At 41.0% G+C, this 24,229-nt stretch overlaps 3 protein-coding genes across 4 annotated transcripts; 2 read left to right on the top strand and 1 right to left on the bottom strand.

Moving 5' to 3' along the window:
• The first annotated feature begins 66 nt into the window (after positions 1–66).
• Positions 67–11,202, top strand: LOC135594035 (zinc finger CCCH domain-containing protein 45-like). Its single transcript, XM_065084444.1, has 7 exons — positions 67–556; positions 2,102–2,527; positions 4,526–4,688; positions 4,853–4,963; positions 5,697–5,765; positions 7,684–7,770; positions 10,029–11,202. The coding sequence occupies exons 1-7, from the start codon at positions 168–170 to the stop codon at positions 10,884–10,886; spliced, it is 2,103 nt and encodes a 700-aa protein (XP_064940516.1). The 5' UTR covers positions 67–167; the 3' UTR covers positions 10,887–11,202.
• A 2,968-nt stretch (positions 11,203–14,170) lies between these two features.
• On the bottom strand, positions 14,171–16,014 carry LOC103999576 (cationic amino acid transporter 1-like). The gene is made up of 2 exons (XM_009421362.2): positions 15,597–16,014; positions 14,171–15,489 (listed from the first exon to the last, which is right to left on the bottom strand). The coding sequence occupies exons 1-2, from the start codon at positions 16,009–16,011 to the stop codon at positions 14,171–14,173; spliced, it is 1,734 nt and encodes a 577-aa protein (XP_009419637.2). The 5' UTR covers positions 16,012–16,014.
• A 1,978-nt stretch (positions 16,015–17,992) lies between these two features.
• Positions 17,993–23,981, top strand: LOC103999521 (protein ALTERED PHOSPHATE STARVATION RESPONSE 1). 2 transcript variants are annotated; one of them, XM_065084443.1, is made up of 6 exons: positions 17,993–19,519; positions 20,195–20,370; positions 21,693–21,916; positions 22,135–22,465; positions 23,094–23,504; positions 23,709–23,981. In XM_065084443.1, the coding sequence occupies exons 1-6, from the start codon at positions 18,658–18,660 to the stop codon at positions 23,727–23,729; spliced, it is 2,025 nt and encodes a 674-aa protein (XP_064940515.1). In that variant the 5' UTR covers positions 17,993–18,657; the 3' UTR covers positions 23,730–23,981. The 2 variants fall into 2 exon arrangements, with proteins under 2 accessions (XP_064940515.1, XP_009419569.3); XM_009421294.3 differs by lacking the exon at positions 23,709–23,981 and having other exon boundaries at positions 23,094–23,649.
• The last annotated feature ends 248 nt before the right edge of the window (positions 23,982–24,229 follow it).

Below are 24,229 nucleotides of genomic sequence, written 5' to 3'. Positions count from 1 at the left end.
GGTTCTTCGGGTCCCACAGAAACAGCAACCAGAGAGGGTGAATCTTTTATAAAAACGGCGTGCATTTATCTCTTCCTCCGTCGTCTCCTCGGTGCAAGATTTAAGTCCTAAGCCTAACCCTAACTCCCAACCCGGAGATCAGCCCCAAGAACGCTGGCCGGGGCTCGATGGATGAACCCGAAGGATCCCTCAACTTCGATTTTGAGGGCGGCCTCGATGTCGCCGCCCCTTCCGTTGCGGCGGTGGCGACCTCTGGTCCCCTCGCGCCGTCTGACCCCACCGCCGCTGCGGCGAGCGCGGGAGCCTCCTCTCCCTCTGGCACGGCCGATCGGATGGCCGTCGCAGGCGGGAACGTTTCCGGGAGGCGGAGCTTCCGGCAGACGGTGTGCCGCCACTGGCTGCGTGGCCTTTGTATGAAGGGCGATGCTTGCGGCTTCCTCCACCAGTACGACAAGGACCGGATGCCGGTGTGCCGCTTCTTCCGGCAGTACGGAGAGTGCCGCGAGCAGGACTGTGTTTACAAGCACACCAACGAGGACATCAAGGAGTGCAATATGTATGTATTTAGAACAATATCTCTTCGCTTCTGTTGATAATTGTTACACTAATTATGTGCCTGATCGCTTCATCACGCGACGGATCTCCAGTCGTAACTTTTTCTTGAAGATGTCTATGATTTCAATTTGGCCCTCCTATGATTTCTTGATGTGAACTTCTTTTTCACGTTAACTTACATGTTCCTGCATCCTTCTTTTCTTGTTCTTGTTGCTTCATATCGATGTTCCTTTTGAAAAAATAGGATCAAACCTCCCACTAGATGGAAATAGGGTCATCTGTCTCTAACAGTAACATCGGCTTAGCAAAGGGATCACAGGGTGTAGACCATTTAAGCGATGAAGGTTTCGGATTTTGATCAATAGGGTATGCTTCTGAACGAAACCTGCACCAAGAATAACAAATTAGGGGAATAGGGAGAAAACAAGAGAAATATGTAGGCTTATTCTGTTATCTGCAGAGAGGATATTTGCAGGCCTAGTAGAGAAAGAGAAGAACTGAGAAGAATCTTTAGAATAAAATATAAAATATGTAGGGTCTGCTGACTAAAAGGGAGAATAGTTTTCATCCAGCCAAACACGCAGAAGTTGCAGCCACCGGCAACCTTATTTGTACATCAAATATAAAAATGTGTTAAGATCGTGCGAGTGTTGGAGTCAAAACAAACCCGACACTAACCTGCAATGGACTCAATGATGACTTCAGTTTTGTTCAGCATCATTGCTGCAGTTTATTATCTGTTAATAATTTCATCTATATGATGCTTAGAGTGGGGCATGTTAATTAAATGGTGAGCACATTGTTAAAATTGTTGGTTTCTATCATCATTTCTTGAGTAAGGCCTGTATACCCACATCAATTCTGTGGTTTGGTTTGACTTGGGCACTGAAATAAAGATCCTACAAATGTATAAGTATGAAGATTAAAATAGTGTTCTCTGTGAGTGTTTTGGTGGTGTACAAATGGATTAACAGTGTGGGGATTATTGCTGGCAACACGTTGAGCACATGTATGGAAGTTAGTTCACCTTTTCTGAACAGAAAAAGATTATTGTTGCTTGCCATTTTTTATGAAAAGAGAATGCAGTTGGGTGGAAGGAAATATATGGAAGATGAAGATGAAAAGGGCACAGTAGTAGCGATTATCTTCTTTAGAGGAGGACTTGTAAATGGGACTCTCATTGGGTTACGGGTTCTTTACTTCTATCCTAAATTTAGAAAGAGTGAAAATTAATACATTTATCTCAAAAAAACATAACAGCGACATTGTTCTTCATTTCTCATTTTTCATGCTTTTGCTTTTCTGATGGAATTTTTATTGCTAATGAATATTTGGTTGTGGATAATAAAAATTCCACTATTCGTGGGTTGATGTTGGTTTTTAGTATCATCATCACAACAGCACATCTTAACAGTATGAATAAATTTTGATTGATGATTGTTGTAATGCTTTTTTATGACATCAATGCCCAGTTTATGGGAAAACGTGTCAGACATTAAGCTTATGGAGATTTTAACTTGAGTTTCTGACTTTGTATCTTGTGCAGGTACAAATTTGGTTTCTGCCCCAATGGACCTGATTGTCGGTATCGTCATGCCAAACTTCCTGGGCCTCCTCCTCCTGTTGAAGAAGTTCTCCAGAAGATACAGCAACTGAATTCTGCTTATGGGTCTTCAAACAGATTTTATCACCACAGAAACAATAACAATAGTTATAACCAACAACCAGATAAGAATCAGTTGTCATCAACTCCTGGGTTACCTAATCAAAATACAGGAGTCAAACCAGTTTCTTCATTTGAACCATCAGATGTAAAGCTGCCTCAGTCGCTAGTGCAGCAGTCCGAGCAGCAGCAGCAGCAGCAGCAACAACTGCCAATTCCATCATTGGAGAACCAGGTCCCAAGTATTTCAAATGCCTTGTCGAATCAAACTGTTAGAACTGCATCTCCACTCCCTCAGGGACAATCTAGGTGTGTCTGGAGTTTCTAGATTTGTCTGATCTGTGAAAACTTGTAGTATATTACTTGTGACATGATTATTAAAGGTCAAGATCAAGTTGTATATAGCTTAAAGAGGTCTAAACGCTGACTCCATTTTGGACTTCATTCACTCTATCAATGTTATTTAATACTGTAATTGGGAATTCATTCTTTTAGGATTACTTCTTTTTCCTCTTACATGGCAGTGAGCAAGAGAGCTTACCAGTTATTGATCCTACTTGCTTGACTGACCTGCAAACAGGACCAAGAGGCAAGCAGAAGTAGCTCATTGATTGGTTGTACTATTTGCATTACATTTTAATCATCTTGGTAAAATGTAGAACTAGCTAGTGGATCAAATCTATTGATCTTGATCATGTATTGAAGTGATGTTGTGCTCTTTTTGTTTTTTGTTTGCTTATCTGCACTTAACTTATTTGACACAGATTGTACATTGTACTAACCAGCAGCCTTGTCATAGTTTGACATACTCGTGAAGTAACAGCAACCTGAGATTCACTTTTGTAAAGTAGCTTTGAACCACATCCCCTGAAAGCAAATGAACTTGAAGTTATGTAGCCAGATCATAATTATACTATGAATCATGCTTTAAATTTGGATATTTTTCAGATTGTATATTTGCTTTGGTGGTCCAACAAAGAACCATTTGCATATGTACACTGATGGCTATAAGTATTTTACCTTGCTTTATTTAAAATATTGGACGAGCTTTTGATAATTGATAGTTTTCTTGGCATGCCGATTTTACTTGTTGGTTCAACCAAAAGAGCCATTGTAAACATACACTTATAGAGCTTTCATATATTCTATCAACTTATGAATATCGGGCATGCTTTTGATGTCTGAATACAATTTTTGTTTGTTTTAATACATTAAATGCTATTCATCCTGTTGTACTAATGTTACAGGATTTGAATCAAAATTTACTTTATCACAATTTAGGCTAAGGATTTAGCTAGACTAAAGTCTTCTAGATTGGGCACTTTCGTTAAATGCCGATTTTTATTTTATGAATATCACTCGACATTTTTTGCATATTTTCTTTATCTGCATATTTTTGCATATTTTCTTTATCTGCAACTTTCTTGAAAGCTAATGATTTGTAATTTCTGTAAAACTAGAAATCAATTTGTAGCTAAAATTAAATCAGCGGAGAAGACATCATGTCTAACAAACATAAATAAGAGGCAAGCTTTAATTTTAGTTACCATGATAAAAACTGTCAATGGTTTTTGGATACAATATAGTTCTGCATGAGGGTATGTAGAATGTCAAAGTGATTTTTTTTTTTTGCAAAGGGCAAATAGTGAAGGTGGGATTCGAGCTCAGATCTTGTGATAAACTGTTAAAATCTTTACCAGTTAAGCTAGCTGAAACATTCAAATGTGAAAGTGGTTAAAAGAATAAAACACTGTCGAATAATGTGTAAATAGAAAAGTTGAGTTGTATGAATGCTGTATTATCCATAATGTCAACCAATATTTATGATCTTCTGACCTATCATACAAGGATTGTAGCCCGAACTGTTCAAACCTCCTTGATGTGGATTGTAAGATGTTGATTGTTAGTTGCATGATTGGGATGGCTTTTCCCCTTGGCTTACACACTGCATGTTGAGCAGATGAAAATTGGTATCTGTGGTTCTCTAAATTCCTAGACTTGGTGTTATGATGTGACTACTGTTGTAAATATTCTAATGGTATAATAAATGTGGTAAACTAGTTCAGTGTTGGCTGTAATCCATTATTAGTGTAAAGCCTCTTCCACCAGGCTGAACAATATTAATGAGGCGTACTTATCAGATTTGTTGGATTTCTCTTTCTTACTCAGGTAGTATTGATAATTGCACTTTATGGGTGTTGTGCATATTTTTCTACAATATATTATATCCTCATACTTGGCTACCTTTGGATGGATTTGACTAGACACAATATTGCTATTCTGATTAAAATTTTATTTTAAAACTAGGTATTTTATTGTAAAAAGCTGCAATCGGGAAAATCTGGAAATATCTGTTCAGCAGGGTATGTGGGCAACTCAAAGAAGCAACGAGGCAAAACTTAACGAAGCATTTGAGTCCACAGAGAATGTTATTTTGATATTCTCAATCAACAAAACTCGCCATTTCCAGGTATCATAGATTTCTTTTTCTTTTTTTCCTTCCTGAACCACATCGTGTGAACCTGTGGCAAGTATTACATGAAGTGAAATCTAAATTCATTCAATTTCTTACCATGCTTTTCATGATCATATAGTCTGTGCTGAAATATACAATGTTTGTTTATAATTTATTAGGGATGCGGTAAGATGACATCTAGGATTGGTGGATTTGTTGGTGGAGGGAACTGGAAATATTCTCATGGAACTGCACATTATGGTCGAAACTTTTCAGTTAAATGGTTGAAGGTATGATCAGTTTGACAATATCTAATTGCTAGTGGAAATTTAGCTTGGATTCCTATGTTTTCTAAGTCTAGACATGTCTCTTTGCTTTTTGTGAATGCCTGCTTGGTTCCTCTTTCACTCTGTTGATTATTTTCCTTTTGGCATAGTGCAAAGTTAAGTGTGTGTCTCAGCTTGTTAGAAATTGCTTCTCTGGGATTGTTCTCTCTTTTCAATTTCTCAATGCTTATGTACTAACAAATTAGCAACAGGTTTTCAACGTCAAGTGTGTCTCCTAACACGAAGATTTGAAAAGATGCATTTCCTGTCAGGAGAATAGTGAAGAAGATTCCTAGGGCCAAGCAAATGTCACTGGCATGTGACATCCGTTATCATCATGATTTATAGTTTTATTTAAGCAATTTGAAAATTGTTCCTTGTGTAAGAGATGACAGAACTTTTGCTGCATATTCATTCTGGTAAAATACAAAGCTCATGTCCTATTGATGGAGATCTACTTTAAATCAGTCTTACATAATGGTTCTCATTGAATGTGACGAGATAGTCATGAAGATTAGAGCTTTTTAACATCTTCCTGAAATTGCATATCTATTTATTTCTCTGAAACATGCAAAATATCTGCTATCACCTTATTTTTTTATATTTGCTATGTCATTGAATCTTTTCCTCCAGATGGTGACTAGTTCATGTTAAATAAATCTCTCATGTCTTTTGATGACTTGATTTCATGTTGCAGCTCTGTGAGTTGTCCTTCAATAAAACTCATCATCTCAGGAACCCATATAATGACAATCTCCCGGTGAAGGTATGGTTTGACATCTCCTTGTAATTTGAAATTGAGAAAGAAGAGAGCTTTCATCTGATCATATCTTTTGTCTTTTTCTTTCCAATCACAGCAAGATTGGAACTAGTCTTGGTAGACTGAAATGCAGTCTTTCAGTGTCAAAAACACTCCTTTCCTATCTTTTCATTTTCTTATAGGCATGCAATGATTAAGAATGCTGGTAAAATTCTTCGACTGGTTCACTTGTACTATAACTTGACAATTCATTTCTAAAATCGAAGTTATATTAAGTCAATCCTCTTGAAAGTGATTGTTTAAATTTAGTTAATTTCAATGTTTTGCAATCTATGAATAATGAATTCTGATAGAAATCAAGATGACCAACCATCTGATATTTATCTATGCTATCCCTAGCTTTTTGTCATCATTGGAAACGGGTTATTATAATTTATTAATGCTCCTATTAGTTTCTTTTAGGGCCTGTTTGGTTCTGTAATCAGATGAGCTTTATTCTCTATGCATTCAAGGATTTGCCTGGGTTCTTTTTTTATAGTCGGTCTAGAGCATTTTGTTTCAGAAATATCAAAAATATTTCTGATTTCTTGAATCGTTTCAGATTCGAAAGTTATTTTAGACTCCTTTAAGTGTTACATTAATTGCTAAAACAAATGTAGCTGCTACAACAGGCAGGATTTATTTCCTACTTCCGTCATCAGCTTTTTATTGGCTGCATCTCATGTAACAGTAAAATACAAAAATATCATTAAGGTGTAACTCACAAAGTTCATCTGCTTTTTATTTTCTTTAATCAGCAGACATTATCCATATTTGATGTATAGGCTTTGTACGTACCCACACATGCATGTGCATGTGCATGAGCTTGCACACATGCACACACATTATATATATATAGAGAGAGAGAGAGAGAGAGAGAGAGAGAGAGAGGGGAGAATGCTACTTAAATGGATCAAATCACTCTGACAATCTCTGAGCGAAACACTTTATCTCTGAAAACTGTATCTGCCTATGAATAGATTGCAGCTCATTTCAAGTTGAACAAAAGCAAAACTCTTTTGATTAGGATAAAAACTTGTCACTGATTTGCATGCTAGCAATTTAAATTGTTTATGTTACTCTACTACCTCTAAATTTCTCTATCACAAGTTATGAGATTCCAAATTCATTTACCATCCACCATGTGCCCAAAAAAAATATATCATGAGTTTTTACATGGAGATAATTGAGAGGGATCTAGATCAACTTGAGTTTGGCTGCATTATTTACTTTTAACATGTATAAATTTTATACATGGAGTTTAATTGGGATGGTTTGTGTGGACAGTGGAATTCTGTATGATTGTAGTATGGTTGGTATTGAAAGGAAAAAAGTTTTAAGCACCTTGTGAGGTCAGCAACCATGCTTTTTGGATATTGGGCAGTTCAAAATATATGTACAGAAAAGAATAATGTTGCTGAGATGAGGACATAGAAACGAACACATAATAATTTTGGTAGAGAATATGTAAGGGGAAATTGTTACCAAAGGAGTTCAACAGACTCCAAGGTAAATGTGACCAATGTTTTTAAAAGAACTAGGTGTCAAAAGACAACAAGGTCCAAAAATATTTTGGTGCCAAGGTTTCAAAACGCCTAAGACGCTAGGCGCCTGCTCGAGCGAAGTGAGGCACTCCTAAACATTAAAATTTTAAATATATATATTATGATTGATAAATAATTAAATATGATCATAAAAATAAAAATGACACATCAAATTTGAATCATATAAAGTACCTACCTAGCAGCTCTTGTGAGATTACTTATAATTATGTAAAAAATACCAAATTACGTCTCTTGTAATTACATTACCTTTTCTCTATTGGAATTAAATAATTTTGTTATTAACACATCTATTTACCTTTTGGCTTCTTGTTTAATTGCAGATAAGTCGAGACTGTCAAGAGTTGGAGCCTTTTATTGGTGAACAGTTGGCTTCACTGCTTTATCTCGAGCCAGATAGTGAGCTCATGGTGTGCTGCTACCCCTTTCGACTGTCTCAACTTTTTGTTCCTTGCAGTGTATTTGTTCACTGTAGCTGAAGTATGAATTAACCTTCTCAAACCTTGTTATACGTATAAGTTCTTTTTTTTGTCATCAATGAAGTATCAGGAATAAAATCGAAACTAGATTTTACAACTTTGTAACTTAAGATTATTTGTAAAAAACCAGTGAGGCTTAATAGTGAGGAGTGAAGAAGATCCAGAGTTAACACATAAGAGTTATTATTATAAGTAGTTTTCCAGTTCCAAAATTGTCCCCTTTTGTGAACACATCTCATTAAGTGTCTTAGTTGAATAGACAATCACGACTTGTGGTTTGTTGGGTTCATCTCATAGTTTCTTCTCACAATTTGCACTGGAACAAAAAATTGTATAAGGTTTCTTATGCAATTCAGCATTTGCCATCCTATCATAGAATTTTGCATTAAATATTTAACAGCCCTTATGCGTACACTGCATGGTCTACCTTTTATGTGAAGTTAATAGCTTTCCTTTCATGTTCTGGTCCTTGCTTATTTAATCATAACTCAGAACTCAGCATTTCGAACTAACATAGGCTTGACATTTATAAACAACCATTCCTGAGATCAGTTTTCCAATGCATTATGAAATTGAATTTTCTGCCTATTTCTTGTCCCTTGTCTGCACATACAGGAATATACATATACAACATTGTTTATGGTAAACCTATCGTGTATTTTGGATGGAGTTTTTTCTTTCTAAAACAGGTTGAAGATGGGAGACAGAAGAGTGCACAATGCCATGAAAGAAAAGTTGCCATGGGCAAAAAAAAGTTTCTATTGGTGATTTCAAATCCTACTTGATTATCACATTAAACCAATCTGACTATATGTCCAGGAAAATTAGAGTTCAAGATATTGTGAAATCTCAGACTGTTAGGGTTGTACAATGCAGATTATGCAGCAGATTCTAGGGAATTTGTGTTATTCTTGGTAGGTGCATGCACTGATGCAAAAATTATAGTGATCACTAGTAAAAAGGTAAAAAGATCTCAAGGGTCTTAACTTCAAAATACAAGAGCCTTGACTGCTTTTTGCCTAAGCAATGCCATTTCTTTTGTCTGTTGCTCAACGCATGTTTTCAGGTCATCAGAATGACATCAATTTTCAGATTCTGATTTTGGAGTGTTTAATGCCTGGGACATAGAACATTCACTTGTTACCAAGTCATTTGCCTCTGGATTATTAAGTCTGCTATTTTTTGGTCCATGTTGAACATCCACTGAAATGCATGTCCTTGATCCATGAATCCTTATTATTACGCAGTCAGCTCATGTTTAGTCTACTGAATGAGCTTTTTGCTTTTTGAATACTTTTCATTTTATTAGTAATTTGTACATTAATCTACCTTTGTGGGTCTGCAATGTTTGTCTTTTTCCATAATTTCTGCTTTGGTTTTTTGTGATATCTTTTAATAAAAAAGTAAAGGTTTGACAATATCACCTGGATAAGTTGTGTATGTGATTCCTCATTTATCTCCGATTACCTGCATTTTTTGCATCTCTTTGAAGCTTGAGCAGTGGAGATAACTGATACAAGAGTTGAAGTAGAGGAAGAGGCTTGAGGAAAAAAAAAACACTCAACTCGAGGCCCTGACATAATTGGATCCCATGTTTGGTTGTATTTGATTCCATCTACTTTGGTGCTTATGACTGTGCAAATATGAATACATCAGTAATTGATAGTTGTATAATTTAGGAACTTCAAGATCCACTCTTCTTTTTTTTTTTTTTGCCTCATTTTTTTCATGCCAAGGCCTTAATTGTTAAATGTTTTCATTTATTACTATCGTCAATGTTGAGGGTGGTACAATTTGGCATCATGGTTAAGTTGCTCCTTCATGATCTAAAGGTGACATGGAGTTGAATCACAGTAATGACCTCTTTGTTTATAAAGGTAAGGCTGTTGGCCCTCCCTAGACTCCATATTGGCTGGAGCTTCATGCATTAAACTGCCTTTTTTGTTTTCATCTTGTTGTCTTCCTTTTTATTTCATTTAATAGATTCACTTCTATGAAAGGTAAATCTGCTTGTATATTCAACCATCTGGGACTTACTGTGAAATCGCCCAATTTTGTAGCTCATATTGCTGAATTGTTGTCATTTTGGTCATAGATCAATTTGAGTTATTCTTCTTGGATGCTATTTTATTTGTCTTTATTTTTCTTTCTAAAATTTATCTCAATTCTGATGGTGGATTATGGTTTAGGCTATGCTGGTAGCTGCAGAATCCAAACGTGACGAGGAAAAGGCCAAGGGAGGTGGTGCAGATGAGGCAACAGATAATCCAGATATAGTTCTGTTTGAGGACAATGAGGAAGAAGAAAGTGAGGAAGAAGAAAGTGAGGAAGATGATGAAAGCGGCCAAGCTGCACACGGGAGAGGAAGAGGACGAGGGATGATGTGGCAGCCACACATGCCACTGGTACGTGGAGGAAGACCTATGCTCGGTGTTCGTGGCTTCCCTCCTATAATGATGGGGGCTGATGGATTTGGTTATGGTGATGGTTTCTCTACACCAGATCTTTTTGGTCCCCGAATTTTTCCACCGTTTGGTGGCCCGAGATTTTCTGGTGATTTTTCAGCAGGCTTGGTCTTTTCTGGTAGGCCCCCACAGCCAGGGGCTGTTTTCCCAATGGGTAACATTGGGATGATGATGGGTCCTGGTCGGGCTCCATTTATGGGTGGCATGCCAATGGCTGGGATGGGTCGGGCAAATCGTCCTGTCGGAGTCCCACCTTTCCTACATCAGCCTCCAGCTCCTCCACTGAACAGTCGGGCTGCAAAGAGGGACCACAGGAGACCAGTTAGTGATAGAAATGATCGGTATGAGACTGGATCTGATCAGGGCAACAGGAGCCAGGTGATGGCTGGGGCTGTCGGTGGAGCAGATGATGACGGTGCATATTGGCAAGGTGAAAGGGCTTCCGACCATAAATATGGCCCAGGAAAAAGTTTCCAAAATGAGAGTGAGAAGAGCATGGATGAGATGGCACCAAGACGATCGAGGCATAGCGATGGAAAGTGGAAGCGCCATGTGTCCGAAGGGGAAACTACTCTAGAGTAGTTGGACAGGCCATCAATTCAGTGTGAAAAGCATTAAGGTTGCAGCATCCTGCTCACAGATTTTTGTGGAGATCTGTCTCGATTGTTTCTCCGTTTCTTTCCATCATTGTTTGTAATGTTTATACTACAATGATGATCTGTCTTGGGGTATGTTGAGAAAGAGTTGGAACTAAACTTAGAGTTACTTAGAGGATGTGTATGTGTACAAATTAGTGTTACTTAGAGGATGTCAGGCCTGCAGGAATAACTGAAACAATCACTTACTCTATTTAGAACCCTGTGCAGAATACAAGCATTTGAACTACAATTCTTTTTTATGCCTCGTGTGTTTTATTCCTTCTATTGAGGTTTTTCCTTGAATATGGTTTGTAGGTGTTAATCGACACTGGTATGTTGTGTGTCTAATCTACAATGATATGTTGCTCGTTTTCTGGTTTGTATTACAGGTGATAAGCTCTTGTGGATTGTGATATTTGTTGCTAGTTGAGAGATATCCACAAACTCCAAGATGAACATTTCTGTTGGTTGAAGTCGTGAGTGCCGTCCACCATTTGTTCATGTGGATTTTTGGGTGTTAAAGTCTCCCTAAATCTGATGGCATTACAAGCTCAGGCGATTTTGTTTGGCTGTCTGTTCGAGGGGAAAATTATAAGAAAATGCCAGCAATACATTTCATACACATCATGTTATTTAATGTCATGATCTTCCTGAAATCACAGACCAGAATATTTTGGTTATTAAATACACGCTAGATTATGCCTCATCGTTGCAGTGCTGCGTTAATGGGTACCAAAGGTGACGCAAAGCTTTTTCCTCTAGTTTCTTGTCGACAAATCCCACAAGATGACCAAAAGAGAGGACAATTATTATTATTCCAGTAATCCTGCCACCTAGATGGAATACACAATCGTATCTTACAGTAAAGTGGCAAATAAATAAATTGTTCCCCATCCATCATCACTCCTCTGTCGTTTTGATATATTATAATACAGATATGTGTTTGGACCATGAGCTACCCACTGATGTAGCCCTTCCTTCTCCTCTTAACCGTTGGATTACAGCACCTAGTCACTGAGTGCCTCCAGCAGTCAACCACAGCAAAACCAAGTTTGTAACGTAGAGAAGATAGAGGGCATCACTAGCTTATATGGGTTCGAAATGAATGTGGTAGGAGCCTCGACTCGATTGATCAAGTTATTGATTGCCACAGAGCAGTTCATCTAAAATGGGGGAAATAATGGAGGGACGTACGCTTTTTCTTGGATACCGGTAGGTGGGATCTGCCTTTAGACGTACGCTTTGTCTTCTTTTCATCTCGAGCTTTGTCGAACATGACAGTAAATCCTTGGGCAGAGGCTGAATTGTTGACATCCCACTCTCCAAATTTGGGTAGCCGACCACCCTTCTCCTGCTGCATTCAGAAAGAAGACAAATATCATGACAGGAGGAGGAGGAGCCAATGAAACAGATACAGCAAAAGATGATGAGATGTAAGCAGTGAAAACACTCAATAGTTGGCCAGTTCTTCTACAAGCAGATTAAACATGTCACTTCTTACTTCACATAGCAAGACAGACACCTTCAATTTGATAGTATACACCACATGTAGGTTCCACACATCACCTTCTGTCCTCGTTGAATCGGCCAAGTTCAGCTCTGCCGGCATTACTGCAGTGGAACTCATGCAAACATTATCTTGTACTATGCATTATCATCTTGCAGAAACAATTGTTGCAACAACTCGACTATCATGTAAAGGATCGACATTGCATATTTTCCCTCACTAAATGCATCACCAGAAAAATGACAATGCTTTAAGTCTCCGATTCAACAAATACAAGCGATAATGAAACACAATGCAAATATTCCAACTAGAGAGTATGTGGGCAGTAGAAAGCACACAGTAGCTGAAGCCAACACGAATATGAGCTAAAAATGGGACTTTCAAGAATCGCTGTTCTTCTCCTGCAGCATTCTGCGGACGTAACGAAATTGATAGTCTACGCAAATTCGAGAATTCCCCAAACTCCGCCCAATTTGAACTTTTAGGGGCCAATCTTCTTGTTCACCCACAGAAGAACGGGATCGCCAATGTGTCATGAACACATTCCTCGATTCATTCGATCCCGATTTAAAAAGGAGCAACCGTCCAAATTCGACAACAAAAAAATAATCTTTACTCACAGGAAGGTTTAGTCGGTCAAAAAACACGAAAAGGACGACATTATCTTACTGAAAGGGAAATCCTCTTACTGACCACATAATCGACGAAAGCTGACACTTCGAGGTCGAAATATCCGAGGAGAGAGAGAGAGAGAGAGACGTGGAGGGATTGGGAGAAAAAGAGAGGGCGAGGGCAAGACTCGGGGTGGAGGAAGACGAAGAGAAAACAAGATTCAGACCATATTTTAACCTAAAACACGCGTCACATTCTTGAAACTGACATCCGATTTCGACAAGAAAGAAAGAATCTTAACCGATTAGGAGGCTTAATCGGGGAGGAAACACCAATAGAAGGATGACATTATGTGATTGAAACAATAGCAAATGCACAAGAAACAAAGGGAGATCCTCTTACCGACGACATTATCTGAGGGGCGAAAGCTGCCCTGCCGCAGCGCTTGCCAAATATCTGGGGGGCGAAAACGAGAGAGAGAGAGAGAGAATTAGAGGTCACAAAAATGGGGAGAGGTGGGAAGAAGAGAGAGAGAGAGAGAGAGAGAGAGGGAGAGCGAGAGAAGACCCGAGGATGGAGGACGACGACGAGGCCAATACGTACGGACGATCTTTTACCTTATACACGCGTCACAGTGTTTATGATCCTGATTTCCTCGTATGTTATTATATGCTCTCCCTTCGTATTAATAGATGGAATGAAATATTAAATATGATTGTTCTCTTAAGATCATGTCTTATATATTTTTTATCTTGATTTGTTCATTTGTTGCTATATACTCCTTTGATATTAATAAAATCAAATGAAATGATAATCTTGGCTCTACTTTTGATATCATTTTGATCTCGATATACTCATATGTTGTCATTTGATCTTGTGTTTTTAATGAATCAATTCAAATATTGAATATGACTTGTATTTTGACATTGATATGATATGCTCATATATAATATTATTATATGCACCTTTGATATTAATTGAATCAAATAAAATAATATAACTAATTTTGTTCAACATTTAGGTCAACTTTTGGAAGAAGAAGATGCCGTTGATGATCCAGAAATGATGAACAGCAATAGCAAAGTCCGGCGAGACAGAACATTTCAGTTTTATACACCATCATTGGAGGCGGCCTTAGCAGTATCGTAGGATGCATGGAGCCCGAAGAAGAAGTAGTAAACGAGCAGCAGCGCAGTCCATATGCCAAACCTCACAAACGACGGACCGTCGATCGAGCCGAGCAGGAAAATATTGATTGCAATGGACGCTGACGGCAGCCATGGCACCAGCGGCACGCCCCACGTCTGTGGTGCCCTGGCCTGCGGCACGCCCCACCACAAGAACACCGTCGCCAGGAACCAAACCAGCACCGACACCAGGTATCCGACCCACCCCATCCCGCCGGCCGCCCAGTACGCAGCAGTCGCCATAGAAGAGGCCAAGATCAGCACCAGGGCGGCGATGAGCTTGTTCCGGTCGGAGTCGGTCGTCTCGCCGCTGACGTAATAACGTCGAACCAGGAGGGCGACTGCAACCATCATGAAGATGAAGAGCGTCGAGATGGAGAGGAGATCGGAGAGAATGCCGAGGTTGGTGAAGAAGGCGATGACGGCGGTGGCTACGAGCATGACCACGGTGGCGTTGACGGGGGTGCCGGTGGTGGCGTGCACCTCGGCTAACCATGGAGGAACCATGTGGGTGCGGGCGATGTGGGTGAGGTAGCGGGCCTGGCCGACGGCCGACACGAGGAGCACGGTCGTCATGCCCTTGAGCGCGCCGAAGGCGACGATGTACTTGGCCCAGTCCATGCCGATGGCCTGGAAGGCGACCGAGAAGGGAGCGTCGGGGTCGATCTGTGAATAAGGCTGCATCAGGCAAAGCGTTAGCGCCAGTAGACAGTAGCAGCCAGTCGTGATGGTCATTGCACCAACGAGGCCCAGTGGGATGTCCTTGGCGGGGTTTTTAGTCTCTTCGGCCATGGTGGACACTGCATCGAAGCCTACGTAGGCGAAGAAGAGCACTGCAGAGGCCGAGAAGATTCCTCTCACACCAAAGGGAGTGAAGTCGGAGAGATTCTTGGGGTTGGCTTGCGTGAGGCCTGCGATGATGATGAAGACGATGATGGCCAGGTGGATGATGGAGGCGACGTAATTGAATCGAGAGGTCGCCTTGGTGGAAGAGACAGCAGCGAGGCAGACTAAGGCGATGACGACGACAGCGATGGGGTCGAGGCGGCTGTAGTCAGGATTGAGGCTGGTGGCGTGGATGCGGAAGTCGTTCGGGTGGTGGTTGAGGAGCGTGGCGAAGTAAGACGTCCAGGAGCGGGCGACCGCGGCGCCGCCAATCACGTACTCGAGAAGGATGTTGCCGGCAGCGATGAAAGCTATGAAGTCGCCGAGCTCGACTCGAAGGTATGCGAAGGAACCACCTGAAACGGGCATGCATGGATGAACAGTGTGTGAGAGTGGCAACGGTCGATCGACATCAGCAATCCTTTGTATAGTTAATTGGTTGTCGTTAGTAGATAACCCGAACCTGCAACTGGAATCTCCACAGCGAACTCAGTGTAGCAGAAGACGGAGAGCATGGCCGAGATGCCGGAGACAACATAGGAGAGGATGACCGCAGGACCCGCTGAGTCACGAGCCTCCTGGCCCGTGAGGACGAATATGCCGGCGCCGATGACGGCGCCGATGCCGAACCAGATGAGGTCCCACCAGGAGAGGGTCTTCTTCATCTCAAACCCACTCCGGCCCTTGATCTCGGTGAGCTCCAGGTTATCCAGAGACCGCGACGTGATCCGATCCTTGAGCCGCGTTCCGGTCTCTTTCAAGGCCTTTGTGTAGTTTGCCCAGCTCTGGAACGACTCCTCAGGGAGGAAGTCTTGCTTGGTGCAACTCCAAGCCCTTCTCTTTGGCTTCCCGACGCCGCTGTCGCCTACCGTCCCCATGTTGTTTCTTTCTTGGAATGCCCGCCCCTTCAAGCAAGCATATGAGAACGTATCATAACTATTTGGCGTAGAGAACCAATGAAGATATTGTTTCTGAACAATCTTAACCATGAAACTAATTTCCTAATACTATATCTGATCAGCTAGTGGAGTTTGAGGTCTTTGCCTCGTTTGCAGAAAGCAATTGATGTATTTGTTTTACAGAGAGATTGAAACGCATCAAGGAAAACCGTACTTTGGTGTTCGCTTCGTCAACAAAATAAACACGGAAGAACTACGGATATATCACGCATGGATACAAAGCAGAGAAAGGCCTCTCTATTCTAACAAAGAAAAATCTGTATCTGATGGAAAGAGACGAGAAGAGACGCGAGGGTATTAACTGCGCCGAGGTGTGAGGGTCCCCGGAGGAGGAGAAACAACCTTCAGAAGAGCAGAGGAATGACAGAAAGGATGAGGAGGAGAGTCCCCAAGTGATTGATTGCCCTCGCCAACGAGCTATATATACAGCAATGTCGGTAGCCAAACGCTCCATAAACAAACCTTTCGCTGGTGCAGCTAGCGGCTAGACTGCCCCAATTTTGGCACCGGAAACGGCTCGTCCGCCGTCTCCTTCCCCGGAAATCGATGGAAGGGAGGAAACCTTGAACTGTGCCATGTTTCTAACGCACATACACCGCAGCAGCAAAACCTATTTACGGCGTTCTTCCACTCCTCTCCTAGATTCCCAGCCTTTTTTTGTATATTGACAACGAGGTATCAGTCACATCCATGACGCAGTTGTCCGTTCGATCAAGGCCGCATGGTAATAAGATGACCGCCACATTCCTACTCTTGAAGAGATTCCATAGTGATCAGGATCTTGAGCTTGTCTGGTATTGTGAGAGACGCTGTTCTTAATTGGTCCACAGTAAGATTCTGACATTAATATATATATATATATATATATATATATATATATATAACATAATGATGCAATTATTGGGAGACACGTAGGATGATGGGCCCATCCGCCACGGTGGGAAGGCTTCAACGAGGGATCAAGACGCAGACGAGGCACGGTCATCATGTGAAGGCATTCATTCGGTGCCTGCCACAACAGTAGATGTTTCGTCGGGGATGGGGATGGGGATGGGATTGGCCTACGAGCCTGCAAAGCTCGACCTCAAAGGATCGGAAACAGCTACAGATTCTGAGCAACCATGCATTCATTGCATGACCATACAGAACACATCATCACCCATCAAACGCCGTTTCTGTCAGCTTTCGGCACTCATAATCATGAAAATTCTTTTTTTATGTGTATAATTACGATGGATATTTAGTCTTTTTCTTGAGTTTTGATATCATTTCCATGCGAATTATCCTCCTTTTCTTCCATTCAGGTTATTCCAGCAACTCATCGGTAGATGGTTATGGTGATAAGCTAAATAATTAAAGCTCACAAGTGCATCTTTTTCGTTCAGCAAATTGTTAGGAGCAGCTTTTTGATGGAGTCGTTTTAATGGAAATCCAATGCAACATCGCTTTCGCTTGTTGATGCCACATGTTTCCCCTTCATAAGAAATGAAGTTACAGTAATACCGAAGGCGTTCACCAAATGTCATCCTCATCATGTTTAGAACAATCGATGAGAGTGGTTTGATGTTTGAGCTTACGAGAACACCAAATTCCATCATCTCAAACATTGTTTAACTCGATAGCATCGCGGTAAATCTATCAGCCTATGAAGCATGCATGTCTTGTTTGATATGGTGATTAAACTTGTTTTATTTCTTCAACTTGACTGCTGTATTTACATCAATGGATGGTCTCTTCTTGTTGGTTGCGGCAGTGCAAAATCCAATAGCTATTTGCTCTGCAGGCTTGCTTGTCCATGGCGTCCTCCGTCAGTGGTACAAGGGGAAGGAATCATCGTCTCCATTTCTTTATTGTTAGTTCCTGTCGTTCTCCGATAATATAATGTTTTCCTCTGCTTCTCTGCTTTTAACGTGGATGGATAACACCGAAGACCCCACTTCTTTTCTCTCGGACGCAGACACACGGACACAGCTAAAGGGTGGTGGAGAAAGGCGAGCCGAAGAGGAGGAGACAGGGAGGTGCAGGTGACAGGAGGGGAGCCACCGTTCTGTCGTCCCGACCCGACACTCGCCCAAACAGTTGTGCTTCACATTCCTCGCATCCTTTCCTCTCTCTCTCCTCGAACCCCAACTGTATCGCGGTGGGAACCTTTTCTCTCTTTCACCTAAAAAAAATACCACCTTGATGAAGCTTCCAAGCTCTGGTTTCTTCCCTCTCCTGGCTCTTTTTTATTGAAACAAAACCCCTCTTCGAGTTCCTAAAAATCCCACCTTTAAGGCGCGCGCTCTCTCTCTCCCTCTCTCTCTCTCTCTTTGGTCTTGTTTCAACTCCACTTAGCTTTTGAGCGGAAGCCTTCCTCCTCTCAGAGAGGCTTTCACTTTTATCCTGGAGGGAAAAGTAGCTAAATTTGATTTCCCTGAGTCGGGAGCGACAAATCGTTTTCCACGTGTTTTGTCCATTAAGTTGTCGATTTTTGTGGATTTCGAAGCTGTTTTCCGCTGATTTAGATCGATAAATCCCGACCAAGATCGCCTTTTTCTTGTTGTTGTTTCTTTGAACGGCGGAATGGGGTGCACGTACTCGAGGGTGGAGGTGGACGAGGTGGTGTGGCGGTGCAAGGAGCGGCGGAGGCTCATGAAGCAGCTTCTGAGCTGCCGGGCTGAGCTCGCCGCCGCTCACATGGCGTACCTCAAGTCCTTGAGGAACACTGGCGCCACCCTTTTGCAGTTCACCGAAGTCGAGACGATGATCCTGGGTGACGCCCCCCCTCTCCGCCTCACGTTGCCTCCCTCTCCACCCCCACCGCCGCCTCTGCCACCCTCGCCGCCGCCCCCTCTGCCGCTCTCGCCGCCGCCCCCTCCCAACTTTAGTCCCATTGCCACGAAGGAGGCGATGGAGAAGAAGGTTTCTATCGAGGATCCGAATGATGTGGATGACAACGGGAGCTGCGGGACGCCTCGCCCTCCCGTCCCTGGATCAGTCTGGGACTTCTGGGATCCGTTTGTCCCTCCGGCTTCTTCGAGTTCTTCATCTCCAGTGCCTCAAAGGGAACAAGGAGCCGTCTCGCAGGCTGCAGTGGACGAAGAGGATTGGGCAGAGACTAAGTCCGAGTTTGAGGAGGAGGAGGAAGTAGAGGAAGAAGAGAAGGTGATCCAAAGAAAGGAAGATTTTGCTGTGACAGTGGATCGGGCGAGAGAGAAATGCCCCCTTAAGGAATTGACCGACGACAACTCTTCGGTAGTAAGTTGGTTAACCAAGGACACGGACATGGGGATGGTGGTGTGGAGGAGCAAGAAGACATTGGCAGGGATTATAAGAGAGGTGGATGATTATTTCTTGAAAGCTGCGGCTGGAGGAAAGGATGTTGCAGTTCTTCTTGAGTCGAATCGCAGCTACTGTTATCCCTGGGATCCTGAAACAAGGAAAGGTAATCTATAATTTGCATCTCATTTGCTTTATGATGTCAATGTTCTTGAATGATTAGTCAATGTGCAATTTTCTTTTTCTGGTGCTTTATTGTGCACCACTCAATAATATTATGTTCACCTCAGTTATTGACCTTGTCGATACTAGGGAGAAGTGTTAGATTGCATTTTGTGATATCTTGTGTCTCTGAACAGTTACTGTTGTAACAGTGATAGATCTGCTGCCGCCTATCTTAGCACCTTCACCGAGAACTAGCATTAACTCAACAACAAGAATTATTAAAGGACAAATATTTCAAACTGCAAACTTAGACCATACTTGATAATTAGACCTTACTTTTGTATAATTAGATCTTTGTGTGCCACCACACTGATGTTGAACTGAGCTGGCTTCTTCGCCTACCCTACTCATACATAGTGAATTGTGGATATAGGCTTTTCTAGTGATATCTAGGCTGCTTATTGACCAGGTTGAGAAAATTCTACCCAACCTATCACTTGATCACAATCTAACAACTGCATTGGCAGTCTCGTCGTATAGGATGATTGTAATGAGCTACTTAGCATGCATATAAGAGAAGCTTCTGATAACAAGTTTCCAAAATTACCAAGACAATTGCTCATCTGGTAGCTGTCCTTTCTTTCAACTACTTGGTATGATAATTTCTATTCTTCAGGGAAGAGTTCCAAGTCCGCCAAGGTCGTAAATGCATTGACATGGAGTTGGTCTTTCAGATCTTTTCATTCTAACAAGGATGCTCAAGATGCAATTAATGCTAGCAGGCATGGTAACCATTGCACGACACTAGAAAAGCTTTTTGCTGAGGAGCAGAGGCTGTACAAGCAAGTGAAAGTAAGCACTCTATTAAGAACAAATTTTACCAGAATTACAGTGGCAAGCATTTTACTTCTATTCTACATTCTTTGTGGAAAAGTGAAGAAAAAAACTGTTCAATGCTTATTTGCCAAATATTGCTTTAATTGAGCGACAAGTCGATATAAATTTCCATGGTCCTGTTGCAGCATCCTGTTTATCTTCCGTTTTCTTTAAAGGCCACATAGGCAAACAGATACATCTCATTTTTAACGAGGGTTGAATTAATTAGAAATGTGTAGTTATGTGACATTCTAAAATCTAGTAACATTATAGTCCATAGTACTTAATTTCTTAATATTGAAAATTTTAACAACAATGTGTAGATCATGTATTATGATCTTATTTGTCCTAACCAGTGATTTAAAAAGTGCTAAGCGTCAAAATGCACTAAGGTTTCAAAATGCCTAAGGCGCTAGGTGCTCGCCCGAGCGAAATAAGACGCCAAAATATAAAAAATATATAATATAATTATTTAAATAAAAATATGATATTAAATTAAGAAAATCTTAAGTATAAAGTCACGATGTCACATTAACAAAAGTCGCAAAATTCAAAACAATAAATAAAGTTAGCAGTATTAAAATCAAAATAATATATTATTGATTTAATAAATAAAAAATATTGTTAATAGTATACTGTTAGTATATTGTTAACAACATACTAAATCGAGTGTTAGAAGAGTGTGAGAAGAGAAGAGACCGAGGCTGCTGACTAAGAGCAGTGGTAGCGGAGAGAGGCAACGGCAGTAGAAAGAAGATGTTGACGGCAAGAGTTGGGTTATGGTTGGGGAAGTCACGAGGGGCAACGGAGAGAGGCTAATATCAGTGCTTTAGTTGATTCGATTGAACCAACTAACGCATATGTAACCGAACCAGACCTAACACACTGGTTCGATCGCCTGATTTAACTCGGGTGTTCGCACGAAGCGCCTGACGCCTGGTCTCAAGCGAGCGTCCAGGTGGTGCATCTTTGAAGCGTGCTGCTTGGATAGTAAACGAGGCGCTCGGGCCTTGCCTCGCCTTCCTCGAGCTCCTAGGCGAGCGTCCGAGCGCCTTTTGAAATCACTGGCCCCGACATTAACTGGCCATGGACCTTATGTAGCCCAAACCTCATAATCAAACCTTTATGTCCCCTTAGGACACAGTTTGGCTAATTATCAAATATAAACATTATAAGAGAAGCATGCAGATGCTAAAGTTAGACACACAAATCCCTTACAAACATGTTACTTTGTTCCTAATTATTAATTCAGTGCCAAGTGTTACTGTCTTATTATATAGTGGCCTTCTTTATTGCAGGATCAGGAAAATGCTAAATCCCAGCATAAGAAGATAATCTTGCTACTGCAAAAACTAGAAGCCAGTGACTATGACTTCACAAGAACTGAGAAAACACGATCAGACATAGAGGAACTGCAGTGCCGAATGATATCTTTGAAGGAGTCAATCAATGGAACATGTTTGTCGATATCAAAACGCCGGGATGAAGAGTTACTTCCGCAGTTAATTGAATTTTCTGTTGGGTAAGTTAATAAAGTGCCCTTTGTTTGACTTAAATCCTGGTGCTTATTGCATGCTTATACAAGACTAGTTTATAGCAAAACAATTAGTAGCTTTCAACCAGACTTTTCGCTAAATAAATAATCAAACTCCTTTATCCTTGGCTTCCTGCTTAGGTACTATCTTGATTACTAGTTATCTACTCGTATGATTTTGATATTTGATTTGCCCTCTTTTGAAGCCTTTTGAAGATGTGGGGAACAATGTACGAATGTCATCAAGTGCAAAACCATGTTTCTCAACAGGCCAATCTTCTTGATAACCATCTAGGCACTGATCCGACGACTGACTCCCATCAACATGCCATATCTCAGCTAGAAACAGAGGTGGCTTTCTGGTATAATTCCTTCTGCAACCTCTTCTGCTGTCAACGTGAATATGCACACATTCTCAACCAGTGGGTGCGACTGACCGATTGCCTTCCGGAAAATGATACGGTGATGGGATCAACATCCAGTATCCGTGGTTTTTGCGAAGAACTTCAACGAGTTCTTGATAGGCTCCCAGACAAGGTACTACCACCTGCACTTTTCCCTTTATTATGCACTAATGTTTATTTTCTGTTACATTAGGAGACATGCTATGTTGCAGTTGGCATCTACCAGCATGTATGGGTTATTTACTCTGCACATTTATGATTGCATAAATCGGTCCAAGTTCTTGAAATAAGATGATGAATCAAATGTGACTATTGGTACAATCTATGAATTCTGTAATAGTTACCTTGGATGTGGTGAGGGTAGCAGATTCATGTCTTCAAATTTAGTTTCTTGGTTGATCTTTTACTTGATTTTGTTGCATGTCCTAATGAACCACTTGTTACATATATGTTCTGATTGTTTAACCTTCCTTTTCACGAGGATAAAGATGCATGTTTAAAGTTTAGGTCTGTTCATGGATGCATGCTTCAGATGTACACTTTTACTGGACATATGTGCAAATAAATAGTTGGATCTGAGTACAGGAAACAGGCATGTACTGGAAACCTACTAAGTGAAAACTAACTTGTTGCATATGTTGATCAGAAGTGGTATTGGAATGCTTGTTTTATAGTTTAAACTAATCTTTCTCTGTTAAATCTCTCCACCAACCGGGTCAATTTCTACTTTCCAATTTTTCTTGCTTTCTGTATCTCAACAGGTAGCAGCTGAGGCAATTAAGAGCTTTTTATTGGTCATTCGCTCTATAATTCTGCAACATAACAAAGAGCACAGCCTGAAGAAGATATCCGATCGACTCCAGAGTAGGTTGGAGAAAGAGTTGATCTCTCTTCGCACATTGGAGAAGCATGATGAGCATGCCCTTCAAGATCCTCAGGCGAATACGCTTCCATCATCAACTAGGCATGCAAAACTGGAAGCTTTTAGGAAGAGGGTGGAGGAAGAGAAAGCCAAGTATCTCGATTCGGTTCGCAGGAGTCGAGCCATGACACTGAACAATCTGCAGACCTGCCTCCCAAATGTATTCCAGGCTCTAACGGGGTTCTCAAGTGTTTGCGCGCAAGCTTTGGGGGGCATTGTTGGTTCCACAGAAGTTGCACCAAGTTTTTCAGTAAGTGTTTCACCTGTGCACTCATGAACATTTTACCATGATGAATTCTGTAAGCAAAACCTTTTCTGGTTTCGGCATCATGACCGATGGTTTGCCGATCACTTTCTGGAAAATTATGGTGTTTTCTTTTCGAGCAAAGCTTTTATGTTCTAGTGTTAAAAAATCCAGGAAATATATTGCTAAACAATGGGGGTTATCTCACAGAGCTTGCAGGGAGTGACATAAGACAGGGCTGATCGACTATTACAAGCTGGTTCGGATCATCTCGGCCTATAAAAGAAAAAAAAAAGGGTGCTAAAATCATGATAAAGAAAATTAAATGAACGCACAACTGTGTTGAAATGTAAGCAGATAAGTCTTTTGGTTTCAGATGGGGTCTGCTTGGCATTTGTGATGTGTTTGTCATTTCGGATGGGTCTTCTTGACATTTGTGTAAACAGCACTAACATTAAAGAGATTCTTATCTCTTTCCTTCTATATTTGCCTCTTCAGACTGTGCTAAGACATTGACATTTGCAGAAAAGATCCTTTAAACAGTTCATGACATCCAAGTCAACAGTGCATTGATAATTCAACCTGGCATTGGCTCCCTATTCCTGAAAATTCTCTATTGAAGAAAGAAAAAAACTACCAACCATGTAACCATAGCAAAGCAAAATTCCTCTCCTATCTGAAATGAAACTGTTTTTGTATCAGTGGAACCATTTCAGGATCTTGGCATTCCC

Source organism: Musa acuminata, chromosome BXJ1-9 (assembly GCF_036884655.1).
Source record: "Musa acuminata AAA Group cultivar baxijiao chromosome BXJ1-9, Cavendish_Baxijiao_AAA, whole genome shotgun sequence".
Classification (NCBI taxonomy): domain Eukaryota; kingdom Viridiplantae; phylum Streptophyta; class Magnoliopsida; order Zingiberales; family Musaceae; genus Musa; species Musa acuminata.
This window is presented reverse-complemented; position numbering and strand designations above follow the sequence as displayed.

What these genes read in the sequence shown, in the direction of transcription:
- LOC135594035 (XM_065084444.1), top strand. Translation starts at nt 168, where the DNA reads ATGGATGAACCCGAAGGATCCCTCAACTTCGATTTTGAGGGCGGCCTC. An exon ending in CTCCCTCAGGGACAATCTAG is followed by an intron (nt 2,528 to 4,525) that starts GTGTGTCTGGAG and finishes TTTTAAAACTAG; the next exon opens with GTATTTTATTGTAAAAAGCT. An exon ending in ATGACAATCTCCCGGTGAAG is followed by an intron (nt 5,766 to 7,683) that starts GTATGGTTTGAC and finishes GTTTAATTGCAG; the next exon opens with ATAAGTCGAGACTGTCAAGA.
- LOC103999576 (XM_009421362.2), bottom strand. Translation starts at nt 16,011, where the DNA reads ATGGGGACGGTAGGCGACAGCGGCGTCGGGAAGCCAAAGAGAAGGGCT. An exon ending in TGTGGAGATTCCAGTTGCAG is followed by an intron (nt 15,490 to 15,596) that starts GTTCGGGTTATC and finishes TGCCCGTTTCAG; the next exon opens with GTGGTTCCTTCGCATACCTT.
- LOC103999521 (XM_009421294.3), top strand. Translation starts at nt 18,658, where the DNA reads ATGGGGTGCACGTACTCGAGGGTGGAGGTGGACGAGGTGGTGTGGCGG. An exon ending in GGATCCTGAAACAAGGAAAG is followed by an intron (nt 19,520 to 20,194) that starts GTAATCTATAAT and finishes TCTATTCTTCAG; the next exon opens with GGAAGAGTTCCAAGTCCGCC. An exon ending in TTGATAGGCTCCCAGACAAG is followed by an intron (nt 22,466 to 23,093) that starts GTACTACCACCT and finishes GTATCTCAACAG; the next exon opens with GTAGCAGCTGAGGCAATTAA.